Source organism: Somniosus microcephalus, unplaced genomic scaffold, assembly GCF_052327205.1.
Source record: "Somniosus microcephalus isolate GS21.2 unplaced genomic scaffold, FLI_Smic_1.0 unresolved_chr1, whole genome shotgun sequence".
NCBI lineage: Eukaryota > Metazoa > Chordata > Chondrichthyes > Squaliformes > Somniosidae > Somniosus > Somniosus microcephalus.
In genome coordinates this window covers 109,673,412-109,689,223 of record NW_028225179.1, presented here as the reverse complement: position 1 = coordinate 109,689,223, position 15,812 = coordinate 109,673,412, and the positions used below count along the sequence as shown (strand labels likewise).

Genomic DNA, 15,812 nt, shown 5'->3' with positions numbered 1-15,812 from the left:
GGTTTGCCAAAGAAATACTTTGCCATGATCATGCTGCCAATCACTACTGCCTGGCACAAGGGGTGAGTTTTGGACCCTGCCCCCAATATCTTTCCCCTGCCCTACACTCAACCACAGACACAGTACTAAGACACCACTGCGTACTCCTTTGGACATGGTCTGTTTGTCCTTATAGAATTGTGGGAGAAACTGGCAGTTATGTTAGAGTGAAAAATCTACAAGTCACAGAGGGTCTCGCACTGTGGAAGGCTGCCAGTGTAGCTGAGCAGAGTTCCAGCACCTAGCCTCGTACTTCATCTTTTATACTTAAATTGTTATTTTTGTGTTCATTAACGAGAGAGAGAGAAGTTACTGCTGGGGAATGGCACACTGTCCCATTACAGGCATCCAGTGCCCCATCAAACACTCCCAGGGCAGGTACAGCCTGGGTTAGATACAGAGTAAAGCTCCCTCTACACTGCCCCATCAAACACTCCCAGGACAGGTACAGCACGGGTTAGATACAGAGTAAAGCTCCCTCTATAATTTTTTTAAAATTCGTTTTCTGGGATGCGGGTGTTGCTGGCAAGGCTATCATTTATTGCCCATCCCTAGTTGCCCTTGAGAAGGTGGTGGTGAGCCACCTTCTTGAACCGCTGCAGTCCGTGTGGAGAAGGTGCTCCCACAGTGCTGTTAGGGAGGGAGTTCCAGGATTTTGACCCAGCGACGATGAAGAATTGGCGATGTACTTCTAAGTCAGGATGGTGTGTGACTTGAAGGGGAACTTGGAGGTGGTGGTGTTCCCAAGCGTTTGCTGCCCTTGTCCTTCTAGGTGGGAGAGGTTGTGGTTTTGAGAGGTGCTGCTGAAGAAGCCTTGGCGAGTTGTTGCAGTGCATCTTGTAGATGGTACACACTGCAGTCACGGTACGCCGGTGGTGGAGGGAGTGAATGTTTAAGGTGGTGGATGGGGTGCCAATCAAGCGGGCTGCTTTGTCCTGGATGGTGTCGAGCTTCTTGAGTGTTGTTGGAGCTGCACTCATCCAGGCAAGTGGAGAGTATTCTGTCACACTTCTTACTTGTGCCTTGTAGATGGTGGAAAGGCTTTGGGGAAGTCAGGAGGTGAGACACTTGCTGCAGAATACCTAACCTCTGACCTGCTCTTGTTGCCACAGTATTTATGTGGCTGGTCCAGTTAAGTTTCTGGTCAATGGTGACCCCCAGGATGTTGATGGTGGGGGATTCGGCGATGGTAATGCCGTTGAATATCAAGGGGAGGTGGTTAGACTCTCGCTTGTTGGAGACAGTCATTGCCTGGCACTTGTGTGGCGTGAATGTTACCTGTCACTTATCAGCCCAAGCCTGAACGTCGTCCAGGTCTCACTGCATGCGGGCATGGACTGCTTCATTATCTGAGGAGTTGTGAATGGCACTGAACACTGTGCAGTCATCAGCGAACATCTCTATTTCTGACCTTATGTTGGAGGGAAGGTCATTGATGAAGCAGCTGAAGATGGTTGGGCCTGAGGAATTCCTGGGGCTGTGATGATTGACCTTCAATCACCACAACCATCTTCCTTTGTGCTAGGTATGACTCCAGCCAGTGGAGCATTTTCCCCCCGATTCCCATTGACTTCAGTTTTACAAGGGCTCATCGATGCCACTCGGTCAAATGCTGCCTTGTTGTCAAGGGCAATCACCCTCACCTCACCTCTGGAATTCAGCTCCTTTGTCCATGTTTGGCCCAAAGCTGTAATGAGGTCGGGAGCCGAGTGGTCTTGGCGGAACCCAAACTGGGCATCAGTGAGCAGGTTATTGGTGAGTAAGTGCCGCTTGATAGCACTTTCAATGACACCTCCATCACTTTGCTGATGATTGAGAATCGACTGATGGGGCAGTAATTGGCCAGGTTGGATTTGTCTTGCTGTTTGTGGACAGGACATACCTGGGCAGTTTTCCACATTGTCGGATAGATACCAATGTTATAACTGTACTGGAACAGCTTGGCTAGAGCTTTTGGCCCCGCGACGATGAAGGAATGGCGATATACTTCCAAGTCAGGATGGTGTGGTGGCCTCTCTGAGTAAATCTGATAAATTATATGTATATATATAGGCCCGAGTGTAGTGCCCCTTGACCGGTCTGTACACTGCTGACAGATCTCTGTACACCGCGCTGTACCTGTGAGTACTCTCTGCTTTCACGTGCATTGTCGCTGGTTCAGAGAGCCAGGTCCGCGCCGACTATAACCCCAGGCTGACCAGGGCCACCCTCTCCTGTCTGTCCCTAGTTCTGGACACCCCCAAAGGTGGACACATCTTCTTTACACCCACCCTATCAAACCTCTTCCTAACTTTAAAGACCTCTGTCAGGTCAGCACCTCAGCCTTCTCTTTTCTCAAGAGAAAAGAGCCCCAAGCCTGTTCAATCTTTCCTGATGGCTATAACCTCTCAGTGGTGGTATCGTCTTAGTGACTCATTTCAACAACCTCTCCAGTGCCTCTATATCCTTTTTCCAATACGCAGACCAGAACTGTGCACAGTACTCTGAGTGTGGTCTATCCAAGGCTCTATATAAGTTTGACGGGTGAAGCCAGTGAGCTGAGGAGAGGGTGGGTCGTGCGACTGTCACTCGGGCTGCCCACTCGGGCTGGCATCTCAGCACCTTTAGGATGGATCCTGTGGGTTCTCTCAGCTCAGGTGAAGGAAGCAAAAGTAATTAAACACAGACCAACGTGGCCATTACCATTCAGTCACTCCAGCGATGGAGACACGTGTGCTACGGCCGTTCAGTGACTCGGAGAAATCAACCCAAACGAGTCATTGACCCTCAATCATTCGGGGGGCGGGGGGTAAATACCCCTTCAAGACTCATTGGCATTTTTACTTTCTTCCCAATTGGCTTCTCTCTCCATCTCTCCTGCATCACTCGAGAATTGGCGCCCTCACTGGGACACCTCACCCAAGTGACCATTCTCCACACGTGAGCCTTTTGACAGCGAGGCTAGACCACTGGAGAGTACCTCACGGCTGGCTCCGTCCTATCCTCACGGTCAAGAGAAAGGTTTTTTTTCTCCCTCTCCCCGAAGCTGGCGATACTGAGGCTCATTCAGCACAGACCAGGGATCAGACCTGGGATCTTCCTGCTCTGTCTCACTCAGAGACAGATGCTGCACCTCTCAGCCATCAATCAGACCAAAGGGACTCAGATACGTGCCACTGGCAGGCAGTCACTGAGGGGGCAGACGCACACATGTACCATTGACACTAGAGGTAGACAGACCCATACACCATTGACATTTGATCCCTCTGAGGCTCCGTACACAGAGGAATAGCAGTTTTTTATCTTGGAAAGAGCACATTGGATTTTTGAAAGCACTCCCATGGGATTTTTAACATTGTTCTTCTCTCTCGAATTCAACACCATGCACAGGAGCTTAATTCTTTCTTTCATCGCAACACCCTCAACTGTAATCATTGCGAAACTCATGGGGTGGTGGGGGACAGGTACAACAGAGGTTAGCTTTACTCTGTATCTAACCCGTGCTGTACCTGCTCTGGGAGTGTTTGATGGGACAGTGTAGAGGAAGCTTTACTCTGTATCTAACCCGTGCTGTACCTGCCCTGGGAGTGTTTGATGGGGCCGTGTAGAGGGAGCTTTACTCTGTATCTACCCCGTGCTGTACCTGCCCTGGGAGTGTTTGATGGGACAGTGTAGAGGGAGCTTTACTCTGTATCTAACCCATGCTGTACCTGACCTGGGAGTGTTTGATGGGACAGTGTGGAGGGAGCTTTACTCTGTATCTAACCCATGCTCTACCTGACCTGGGAGTGTTTGATGGGACAGTGTAGAAGGAGATTTACTCTGCATCTAACCCGTGCTGTACCTGCCCTGGGAGTGTTTGATGGGACAGTGTAGAGGGAGCTTTACTCTGTATCTAACCCGTGCTGTACCTGGTCTGGGAGTGTTTGATGGGACAGTGTAGAGGGAGCTTTACTCTGTATCTAACCCGTGCTGTACCTGCCCTGGGAGTGTTTGATGGGACAGTGTAGAGGGAGCTTTACTCTGTACCTAACCCGTGCTATACCTGCTCTGGGAGTGTTTGATGGGACAGTGTAGAGGGAGCTTTACTTTGTATCTAAGCCGTGCTGTACCTGGTCTGGGAGTGTTTGATGGGACAGTGTAGAAGGAGCTTTACTCTGCATCTAACCCGTGCTGTACCTGGTCTGGGAGTGTTTGATGGGACAGTGTAGAGGGAGCTTTACTCTGCATCTAACCCGTGCTGTACCTGCCCTGGGAGTGTTTGATGGGACAGTGTAGAGGGAACTTTACTCTGCATCTAACCCGTGCTGTACCTGCCCTGGGAGTGTTTGATGGGACAGTGTAGAGGGAGCTTTACTCTGTATCTAACCCGTGCTATACCTGCCCTGGAGTCTTTGATGGAACAGTGTAGAGGGAGATTAGCACATGCTGTACCTGACATGCGAATGCTGAAGAGGGCAAGTGTAGAGGGTGTGTCCCTCAGACTCTTCCTGACTGCCAAGCAATTACAGGTGTAAAGGGGAGCTGCTCCATTCTTAGTTTCACTATTGTTCACCTCATGAGGTGCTGAATGGTTGACTGACATGGATGGTGAGTGTTCATTCCAGGAAAGAACAAATGTTGGAAAATCCCATGCCACACAGGAGCTTTTCGGATAAAGCACCTTTGAAAAGAAGCCAGTGTACAGGAGCCCCATGTTCATATCCTGCCCGCGACTGCCGGACATTGTCAGGAACAGACTGCAGCACCAGAATCAACCGGCCCACCAGTTTAAGGATCAGTGCACTGGTTCAAGGACAAGGTTCCTCAACTCTGGAATAGCCCCTCTGCTCAATTTTCCTGCACAGCATGGTCCTGGAGTTAAGCTCGGACCTAACCAACTCCCTAAAATAACACCAGCTCACTTTGATCTCGGTTGCCACATTTAAGAAATAGCCAAATCAGGTTGGTGAACGAGAGGCTTGTTGTCCATGGCCAAAAAAAAACCTTAATAAACCCCGCTCGAGAGCATTCTCCAGCCATTGCAGTTTGAGGAGGCGAGCTCCAACTTAGTCCCCCTCTTACCCTCATCAGCTGGTGGGCTGGTCCATTCTGTACAGTGCAGTCTGACCCTCACATACTCTTCCACCACCCCCACCCCCGCCCGCCTAACACCCATTGACCCACGAAGCTCTGCAGTTGCGCACAACAGTCAGAAGCTCATGGCACAACAGCAAGAAGGTGGCCCGAAGCAGCTTAGCCACCGGTACAAGAGATCACGTATTGTTGTCATGGAAACTAAGGAGAGAAGAGAAGGGTCACTGTGTCTGCTAACCGCATTTAACTGGCCGCATAATGTAACAGCAAACTGGACAGAAGAACGAGCATGCTGCCTGGTCAACTGTTGCAACACAGGCCCCTCTACATAGTACTGGGATGGCCATCAGAAAGCACCCAGACAATTGCCAGTTTACTTCAGATGCTTGCAACAAGTAAATCTGATGACTCCTACCTCCAGGTAACTATAGCAACCTGCAGTCACCACCCCTTACCTGTAGGCCCAGGAGCCTTCTACCTCCAGGTAACTATAAAAATCTGCAGTCGCCACCCCTTACCTGTAGGCCCAGGAGCCTTCTACCTCCAGGTAACTATAGCAACCTGCAGTCGCTGCCTTGGACCTTGGACAAATATATGTCATTTGGTCAGGGGGCTGGTGCAGTGGGACTTAGACTTTGATGGAACCCACTCATTAGGATTCAGCTATCCTCTCTCTCTCTCCTGCACGTAGATGGTTCTCCCGAACTGTTATTGGCCCATGTCCATAGCATGAAATTGGACACAAATGGTCAATAATCTCGTTCAGAGACACGCATGGACAATGAGTATGGGAAGTGGACTTTGCAGTAGGTGGTGTTCTGAGATGGGGTAAGGCACACTGCTGGTGCAGAGAACTTTGCTCCCAAATCTAATTTGTGCGCTACGATCTGTCTATCTATCTAAGAGTGCTTAATTTCAGCAGCAGGGGCCAAAAATGGAAAAATGTTCCATTGTCCAGCTGTAGCCTCCCTCTACCCAAGGAGCATAAGTAAACTCAAGTTATTAATCTTTTCAAGTTCTGTGGACTCTCCGAGACATGCTAAATTGGGGGGGGGGGGGGGGTGGGAGGGGTGGTCACCAGAACACCTCGAGCAAACCAAACCAAACTGAACTCAACCAGGTTTAACAATACAATAGCCCTTACAGTGTGGACACGCTGGAGGCACATGGCCTGGGGCATCAGGAAATTCCACATCCAGCGCTTGTAATTTTCTGACTCTTGGTTTTAACGGTCAGGAATTTATGGGCTGCCTTAGCTGAATTTCTTGATAGGCTCTCCTGCAAAATCCCAACCAGGAATTCTCTCCCCCTCTGCAAAAGGCTGGGGGTCGACTGAAACTTGAGAGCGATGGATTTTTGTTGGGTGAGGGGTAAGGGTATCAAGCGGTAAGGTGCAAAGGCGGGTAAATGGAGTTGGGGTGCAGATCAGCCATGGCGGAACAGGCTCGAGGGGCTGGATAGCCTCCTCCTGTTTCTGTTCCTGCTCAGTTCCAATGAATCAAGCTGTCCTCGACGATAGAGTCCGAAAAAGAAAAACTGTTAAAGAATGGCTTGCTGAGTCTTGTTCACTCGTCCAGTCATTGGCGAAGGGAGGCGGATGGAGAGAAATAGTTCATCACTTCAAAGTTTTCAAAATAATTGTTGTGGAGTCCACAGAATCCCATGGGGTTCATGACCGAGACACACCATAGCAATGGTGAATAATCGGTGCTGGTGCCAACCATGGCTTCCCCTTGGCTGTTGCTGCCCAACATTTTGGTTACCTACCACTCTTTGGATGGGATGGGCCACATTGAAAGGAGCCGATTGGTAAATCCAAGTACAATGGCCATGCCTTCCTCCTGCAACAGGTGCATTAGGGGACTTGTGTTCAGGAGGCAAAAAGCAAATCCCAGGAACATAGGAGCAGGAGATCACGGCTGATCTGTATCTTAACTCCATCTACCTGCCTTGGTTCCGTAACCTGGCGGAGCAGGCTCGAGGGGCCGACTGGCCTACTCCTGCTCCTATTTCTTATGTTCTTATGTTCTAACCCTTGATGTCCTTACCCAACAAAAATCTCTCAATCTCAGTTTTGAAATTTTCCAATTGACCCCCAGCCTCAACAGTTTTTTGGGGTGGGGAGGGTTCCAGATTTCCACTGCCCTTTGTGTGAAGAAGTGCTTCCTGACATCACCCCTTGTATGGCCTGGCTCTAATTTTAAGGTTATGCCCCCTTTGTTCTGGACTCCCCCCACCCCCCCCCCCCGCCGCCCACCAGAGGGAATAGCTTCTACCCTATCAAATCCTTTAGTCACCTTAAATACCTCAATCAGATCACCCCTTAGTCTTCTATACTCAAGGGAATACAAGCCTAGTCCATGCAACCTGTCCTCATAATTTAACCCTTTTAGCCCCGGTATCATTCTGACAGCAAATTGGTCACTGGTTACCTGTAGTAGATTATGACTAGAGGACTGTAGTTATTGGCAACCTACATGTAACCTGTCGTCAAGTGTTTGTCTTTCCACCAAACTACTTGGAACTAGGGAAAACCAAACATTGCGTGTCTCTTCTGGGGAGACCCCACCCCCTCCCACCCTCACCCCCACCCCCTCCTACCTGACCCAGTTCAGTCCAGTTTGGTTTAACAGCTGCTCATCCCTACCGCACCTCAGAGACAGTGGTGAGAAGATGGCTGGTGCAGGCAGTCGTGTTACCTTCGTCACATCACTCTCGATGATTTGAGGGACCTCCTCTGTGACTGGCACATCAGTATAGTCCTGCCCATCCGTGTATGTCTCAAATGCAATCTCTTCTTCATAGAGAGCGGGGTCTGTCGGATCCTACACCGGGCCGTAATGGGAGAAGAGTGCGTTAGTGGGTTAAGCGTCTCTAGGACAAGAAGGAGAAGGTCAACAAATAAAAGGAAGCGGTGCCATGAGGGTGAGGAAACATTATCGTGGAGATAATGGATCGCAGGAGCAGGACGGTGAAAATGGAGGCGGCGGGTGAGACGGAGAGAACGAGTGGGTGAATGAGAGGATGAAAAGAAGGAGAGATGACAGGATTATCCCGAATCTTTCCGTCCCGTCCCAGAGGAAAGATCTGGATAATGGCCCTTTCGATGGTTGCGGTTCTACCTGTTGGAACCCGCTCAGTCGAGTCTTCTGCGGGCCGGTTTTGGCGGTGGCGGCGGCTTTGACTGCAGCGGCTCTGGGCTTGAACACCTTTACCGCGGTGGTCCGGACAGCGGCCAACTTGGCGGAGGTGGGCTTCAGGGGGGACGCCTTTTTTTTAGGGGCCACGCTGGCCTTGGACGGTTTGGCTTTCGGTTTCCCAGTGCCGCTTCCCGCCTGCTTCTGTCCATTGGCTTTCCCTTTCTGGAGAATGGTGATGAAAGATGGAATGGAGGGAAACATGAAAGAGAAGAGAGAGAATGGACATGACCAATGACATGACATGAAATGAAATGAGACAAATGGCGGCAATGACACGTGAGGGAATCCCAAAGTCCACTGATCTGAGCTGTGACTTTGATGGGTGAGCACCAGGCCTGAACACTAATAAGACCATTTCCATTGCAAAAACCATCGATGTGAATCATCTCTGTCTGCCTTCCTATCAGTCCAAACGTCATGCCCTACATTACAAAGTATTTACAGCACAGGAACAGGCCATTCGGCCCAATAGATCCAAGCTCCACTCAAGCCTCCTCCCACCCCTCTTCATCTCACCCTATCAGCATAACCTTCTATTCCTTTCTCCCTCATGTGGTTATCCAGCTTCCCTTTAAATACATCTATACTATTTACCTCAACCACTCTCTGTGGTAGCGAGTTCCATACACACAACACGCACACGTGCACGCACGTGCACACATATACACACGCACACATATACACGCACACATATACACGCATGCACACACACCTATACACACACGCATGTACACATATACACGCAAGCACACACACATATATACACACACGCACGCGCACACACTAGTCATCCGCAATACACAGAAACACAATCCAAAAGAATGGGCTCCCACCTTAATCCATTTTCACACAAGTGTAGCAATATCTTGGTCCTTCTTAAAAAATCTTTGCAGCTATATTATGCGGAAGGAATGTTTAGCTGGGGTTGTGTTCAGGAAGCTGCACCTATCTCCCTCACTATCAGCTTTTACTCTTTGGTCCTGGTCGGGCCAATCAAGAAAATCTGCTCCGTTAAAAGATTCTCAAGGGCATCCATTTTTTTTGATTACACCTCTTGTGAACCGCCTTGGGAGGTTTCTCTGCACTAAAGCCGCTATTCTCAATGCAAGTTGTTGTTGTTAAGCTGTCTTTTGTTGCTGCCCTAACCCGATAGCTCATGTGGATTCCTCGTAGCGTGGAGAATCTCCTGCCGCCAGATCCTAATTTGCCTCATGTCCCCTTCTCCAACTGTCATGCTTTAACCTGAATTAGAGCTTCAGAATTACCTTCTCACCTAGCTTTGTAGCCACTGGGCTGATTAGAAGAATCGCTCTCTCGCTCACAGTCTGATTTTCTCTTTCACACACTGTCTCAGTTTCCCTCTCTCTCTCCCTCTCTCTCACTGTCTGTCTCAGTCTCCCTCTCTCTCACTGTCTGTCTGTCTCAGTCTCCCTCTCTCTCACTGTCTGTCTCAGTCTCCCTCTCTCTCACTGTCTGTCTGTCTCAGTCTCTCTCTCTCTCACTGTCTGTCTCAGTCTCCCTCTCTCTCACTGTCTGTCTCAGTCTCCCTCTCTCTCACTGTCTGTCTCAGTCTCCCTCTCTCTCACTGTCTGTCTGTCTCAGTCTCCTTCTCTCTCACTGTCTGTCTCAGTCTCCCTCTCTCTCACTGTCTGTCTCAGTCTCCCTCTCTCTCACTGTCTGTCTCAGTCTCCCTCTCTCTCACTGTCTGTCTCAGTCTCCCTCTCTCTCACTGTCTGTCTCAGTCTCCCTCTCTCTCACTGTCTGTCTCAGTCTCTCTCTCTCTCACTGTCTGTCTCAGTCTCCCTCTCTCACTGTCTGTCTCAGTCTCCCTCTCTCACTGTCTGTCTCAGTCTCTCTCTCTCTCACTGTCTGTCTCAGTCTCCCTCTCTCTCACTGTCTGTCTCAGTCTCCCTCTCTCTCTCTCTCACTGTCTGTCTGTCTCAGTCTCCCTCTCTCTCTCTCACTGTCTGTCTCAGTCTCCCTCTCTCTCTCTCTCACTGTCTGTCTGTCTCAGTCTCCCTCTCTCTCACTGTCTGTCTCAGTCTCCCTCTCTCTCACTGTCTGTCTCAGTCTCCCTCTCTCTCACTGTCTGTCTCAGTCTCCCTCTCTCTCTCTCTCACTGTCTGTCTGTCTCAGTCTCCCTCTCTCTCTCTCACTGTCTGTCTCAGTCTCCCTCTCTCTCTCTCTCACTGTCTGTCTGTCTCAGTCTCCCTCTCTCTCACTGTCTGTCTCAGTCTCCCTCTCTCTCACTGTCTGTCTCAGTCTCCCTCTCTCTCACTGTCTGTCTGTCTCAGTCTCCCTCTCTCACTGTCTGTCTCAGTCTCCCTCTCTCTCACTGTCTGTCTGTCTCAGTCTCCCTCTCTCTCACTGTCTGTCTCAGTCTCCCTCTCTCTCACTGTCTGTCTCAGTCTCCCTCTCTCTCACTGTCTGTCTCAGTCTCCCTCTCTCTCTCTCACTGTCTGTCTCAGTCTCCCTCTCTCTCTCTCTCACTGTCTGTCTCAGTCTCCCTCTCTCTCACTGTCTGTCTGTCTCAGTTTCTCTCTCTCTCACTGTGTCTGTCTGTCTCAGTCTCCCTCTCTCTCACTGTCTGTCTCAGTCTCCCTGTCTCTCACTGTCTGTGTCTCAGTTTCCCTCTCTCTCACTGTCTGTCTGTCTCAGTTTCTCTCTCTCTCACTGTCTGTCTGTCTCAGTCTCCCTCTCTCTCACTGTCTGTCTGTCTCAGTCTCTCTCTCTCTCACTGTCTGTCTCAGTCTCCCTCTCTCTCACTGTCTGTCTCAGTTTCCCTCTCCCTCACTGTCTGTGTCTGTCTCAGTCTCCCTCTCTCTCACTGTCTGTCTCAGTCTCCCTGTCTCTCACTGTCTGTGTCTCAGTTTCCCTCTCTCTCACTGTCTGTCTCAGTTTCCCTCTCCCTCACTGTCTGTGTCTGTCTCAGTCTCCCTCTCTCTCACTGTCTGTCTCAGTCTCCCTCTCTCTCACTGTCTGTCTGTCTCAGTCTCCCTCTCTCTCACTGTCTGTGTCTCAGTTTCCCTCTCCCTCACTGTCTGTCTGTCTCAGTCTCAGTTTCCCCCTCTCTCACACACACTCACTGTCTGTCTCTGTCTCAGTCTAAGTTCCTCTCTCTCCCCCTCTCTGTGTCTATGTCCTCTTCCAAGTCCCTCTCTGCCCATCCCCCTCCCTCCCCGCCCCCCAGTCTTATGAATACCAAGACCTGGTGCTCTAAACAGACTCTAAAACATGGAAGCAATCGATGATGGTAAGCAGCGATGACAGCAGCTGACGACAGTAGACAACTCTTGACACACAACACCTTGGACACACACTGGCACATGCCGGGCCCACCACCCTCCTCTGTTTACCTGCCCTGAATCAGCTTTTCCAACAGCTGCCTCAGTCACTCCCATGGTGGGTGGAGCTGGTGTCTGAAACTCATCGTAATAGTCATAATACTCGTAATCTTCATCATAGTACTACGAGTGAGAAAGGCAGAGACGGAAAGCAAAAAAAAAACACAGCAGAGACGGTTAAAGCACAAATTAAGAGATTTTCACACATTTCTGTTCATGTCGGGTAATAAGGATTTAGTTTTAAATCACTTTAAAAAAAATACAAAAAAACGAGAGGGGACTGGTCACTGCTGGCTCCACTGAGTGAGGTAATCATGGTCGTACAGACCTGAGATTCAATAATTAGGGGGACGGATAGCATCCTTTGTAAGTAGGATCGAAAGTCCCGCATGGTAGTTTGCCTGCCTGGTGCCAGGGTGAGGGACATCTCAAACCGGCTTGAAAGGATATTGGAGAGGGAGGTGGAGGATCCAGTCGCTGTGGTCCACGTTGGGACCGACAACATAGGAAAGAGTAGGCAAGGTCCTGTTCAGAGAGTAGCGGTAAATTAAAAAACAGGACCTCCAGGGTTCTAATCTCTGGATTATTACCGGAGCCACGTGCAAATTAGCGCAGGGACAAGCAGATTACAGAGGTGAACACGTGGCTGAAGGAGTGGCGTGGGAAAGAGGGGTTCCATTTCATGGGACACTGGCACCAGTACTGGGACAGGAAGGAACTGTACCGTTGGGACGGGCTGCACCTGAACTGGGCTGGGGCCAGGGTTTGAGCGGAAAAGGATAAATAAAGTCGGCCTTTGACAGTTCTTCAAGAACTGGTCAACTGACGGTCCTGCTGGGATTGACCTTTTGACATTTCAAGAACTGGTCCCTGATGGTCCTGCTGGGATTGGCCTTTGACATTTCAAGAACTGGTCCCTGATGGTCCTGCTGGGATTGGCCTTTGACATTTCAAGAACTGGTCCCTGATGGTCCTGCTGGATTGGCCTTTGACATTTCAAGAACTGGTCCCTGATGGTCCTGCTGGGATTGGCCTTTGACATTTCAAGAACTGGTCCCTGATGGTCCTGCTGGGGTTGGCCGTTGACATTTCACGAACTGGTCCCTGATGGTCCTGCTGGGATTGGCCTTTGACGCTTCTTCAAGAACTGGTCCCTGGTAACAATGCATTTGTACAGAACAGAATCTCAGGTCTGGTTGGGTTGTCCTAGTTAGATCTGGTTATGGATTTTAATTCTGTTTGATGGAGGTACACCCTCTAATTCAATAGAACTGGAAGCTCCACCTCAGAATGGAATTAATTTAACAACCTCATCCCTGCACAGAATGGGCATTGTCCCTTCCACAGGGCCCGGCATTAATGTTCACAGCGTAGAGAGAGGGCAATGATCTCACAGGGAGGAACATGAACAAAAACCGTTGGGGAGAGGAATCTCTTAATTTGCCGTGTGTAATCACAGACTGGCCATAGAGTTGTGTTACATTCTTATTTAATATTCTTAACAAGAGTTACCAAAGCCGCCATGAAATCATCATCTGGCATTTGCACGGGGGGGGGGGGGGGTGGGGTGCAGAGCAGGCTGGGATTGCATTCATCTCTGTCAGTTTAGTGTACAGACCATAGTTTCAAAAGTTTCAAGGGGGTGGGTGGGGGGTGCAGGCCGCCTCCATCTCCCCCCTCTCTCTCCGTCTCCCCCCTCTCTCTCCACTCTCTCCCCCTCTCTCTCTCTCTCTCTCTCTCCCCCCCTCTCTCTCTCTCTCCCCCCCCTCTCTCTCTCTCTCTCTCTCCCCCCCCTCTCTCTCCCCCCTCTCTCTCTCTCCCCCCCCCTCTCTCTCTCTCCCCCCCTTTCCGTCTGCCCCTCACTCCGTTCCTCCCCGTCTCCCCCTCTCTCTCCCTCTTTCCATCTGCCCCTCGCTCCGTCTCCTCCCTCTCTCTCTCTGTCTCCCCCTCTCCCTCCCCCTCTCTCTCTCCCCCCTCTCTCTGTCTCCCCCACTCTCTCTGTCTCCCCCCCTCTCTCTCCATCTCCCCCCTCTCTCCCCGTCTTCCCTCCTCTTTCCGTCTGCCCCTCGCTCTGTCTCCCCCGTCTCCCCCTCTCTCTCGTCTCCCCCCTCTCTCCCCTCTCCCCCCACCTTCCCCCTCTTTCCGTTTGCCCCTCGCTCTGTCTCCCCCCCTCTGTTTCCCCCTCTCTCTCCGTCTCCCCCCTCTCTCTCCGTCACCCCCCTCTCTCTCCGTTGCCCCCCTCTCTCTCCCCGTCTCCCCCCTCTCTCTGTCTCCCCCCCCCTCTCTCTGTCTCCCCCCCCTTCTCTCTCCCTTCAGCTGCACATGTTAATACAGCAATCCAAAAATTGGTAAATCTCTCTCTCTCTCTCGCTCTGTCTCTCTCTCGGTTTCTTTCTGTCTCTCTCTGTGACTCACTCCATCTCTCCCTCTCTCCCTCTCAGCTGCAGCCATTAATACAGCACTCCAAAATCGGTAAATCAAGCGCAAGATCTTTGAGTGCTGGCCAAAGCCAATGGCGTTTCCAAGGTGGCTGGTTGGATATTGGGCCTGCGCCACGCCTGAGCTGGGGGTGGTGGCAGGGGTTCTGGAACTGTCTGCAGTGCCCTGGTTTAGGAAAGGGTTCCGACTCCCGATCGGCACTCCAGTGACCGCCCCCAACGGGAATGTGTGGGCATGGGCATCAGCCAAGAGGAGGATTGGGACTGGCGGCGATGCCTCCCATGAAAGAATAGCCGGATGAACGTTACCTTCTAGCTGCGCACGTGAAGAACGCGTGGAACTGCAGCCCAGCCCGATCGAGCAGTTTTGGGAGAGAGGTGAGGTTGGAAATTAGCTGGAGACCAGGCCTGGCCAACCAGTGGGGAGGGAAGGAGGCAAAGAGGGAAATCCCCCCTCCCCCACCCAAGAGGTAGGGACACTGTCACAACCAATCACCTTATAGGGGTGAAGGCTTAAGCTTCATGGAGCCACAGCAATGACAGTCTGCCGACCCAGGCCATCGTTCCTTTAAGTGTCCCCTTTAAGAGGCACAACCAGGGGGGGGATCAGGGGACTGGGGCGAGGAATGCCGGATTTACACCCCGCCCAATATTGACTCCTGATGGAGAGTAAAATCAGGCCGGGGTGTAAACCCAGTGCTGCACTCAATCCCGTAGGTTATCCAATGGGCCTGTTATGTCAAAACTGCTCCCACGGTTACGATAGAAACGAGAGGGGGGGCGGGTGGAGCTAAACCGACTGCTGCAGAGATGAACGCCAGCTGGGGAACTGGAAGGAGACTTGCGAGTAATTAGCTTGTTATAAAGTCACCTCCAGGAACGCGGACATCCCTGGGTCCCAATGGCAGACTCAAAACACGCAACTAATTCCCCCACCCACTCAATAGCGGCCTATGGCGTTGCCCAGGCTCGGCCAATGGCAAGCTGGGACCACACACCGTCAATATAAAGGGCCTCCGGTTGCCGGGGGGTTGGGGAGGGGCCCACACGTTCCAATTGTTAGTCGGCGTCGAATTCACCAGCTCCGCTCAGCACCTGCGCGCAGGCGGCTCATGATTCGACCGGTGTTAGTGGCGCCCAAGATGGCCGATTAAAAAAAGTCCTCGAAAAGTGCTCCGCGGGTCAACAGAGATGGGGGGGGGCAGGGACGGAGGCCCGTTCTCAATTAACCGAACCGCCTGGCCTGCAGGCTGGGAGAGAGTGGGTCCGTGTCACCGGCAAACAGCAAATAAAAACTGCCCCTCGGTCTTTCTCAGATTGAGCCTTCGGCCACGCCAACCTACGGCCTTCTGGTTGTGATAACGCCTGCAGTGGCCAACTTGGTAACTGCACTCCACGGTATTGACACTGAAGCCACTGAATCTGAAGCTCCCGGATTTCAGCCCCAGTCCGTGCAGATCTCATCCACGGGGCGGGGGGATGCCTGCACCTCGTCTGTCACTCACTGAGGGCCACGATCCCAATGGAGGTCTCTCTCAGGAACCCTCTCTCAGTGGGGGAGTCTGCACCTTGTTTATAGATATATATATTTCATTCTCAGGGGTGTCGCTGGCAAAGCCGGCATTTATTGCCCGTCCTTGTTGCCCTGAGAAGGTGGTGGTGGTGAGCCGCCTTCTTCTCAGGTCACTTCAGCATGGCAGTCCAGACCGTCTGCAGTCCCCCACACGGAAAGGACG

At 51.4% G+C, this 15,812-nt stretch overlaps 2 protein-coding genes across 2 annotated transcripts in view; both read right to left on the bottom strand.

Annotated features, from left to right (window-relative positions):
- LOC147095704 (uncharacterized) overlaps positions 1-11,774 on the bottom strand; it is a 280,778-nt gene extending 269,004 nt beyond the window's left edge. The window contains exons 1-2 of the mRNA XM_085974754.1: positions 11,651-11,774; positions 7,794-7,919 (exon numbers count right to left, since the gene is read on the bottom strand). Of these exons, the coding sequence (XP_085830880.1) occupies positions 7,794-7,919; positions 11,651-11,695 (171 nt within the window). The 5' untranslated portion in view covers positions 11,696-11,774. The remainder of the gene's footprint in view (positions 1-7,793; positions 7,920-11,650) is intronic.
- A 907-nt stretch (positions 11,775-12,681) lies between these two features.
- The window catches only part of LOC147095702 (collagen alpha-1(XI) chain-like), a 126,961-nt gene continuing 123,830 nt past the window's right edge, over positions 12,682-15,812 (bottom strand). The window contains exon 5 of the mRNA XM_085973695.1: positions 12,682-12,792. Coding sequence (XP_085829821.1) covers positions 12,682-12,792 — 111 coding nt within the window. The remainder of the gene's footprint in view (positions 12,793-15,812) is intronic.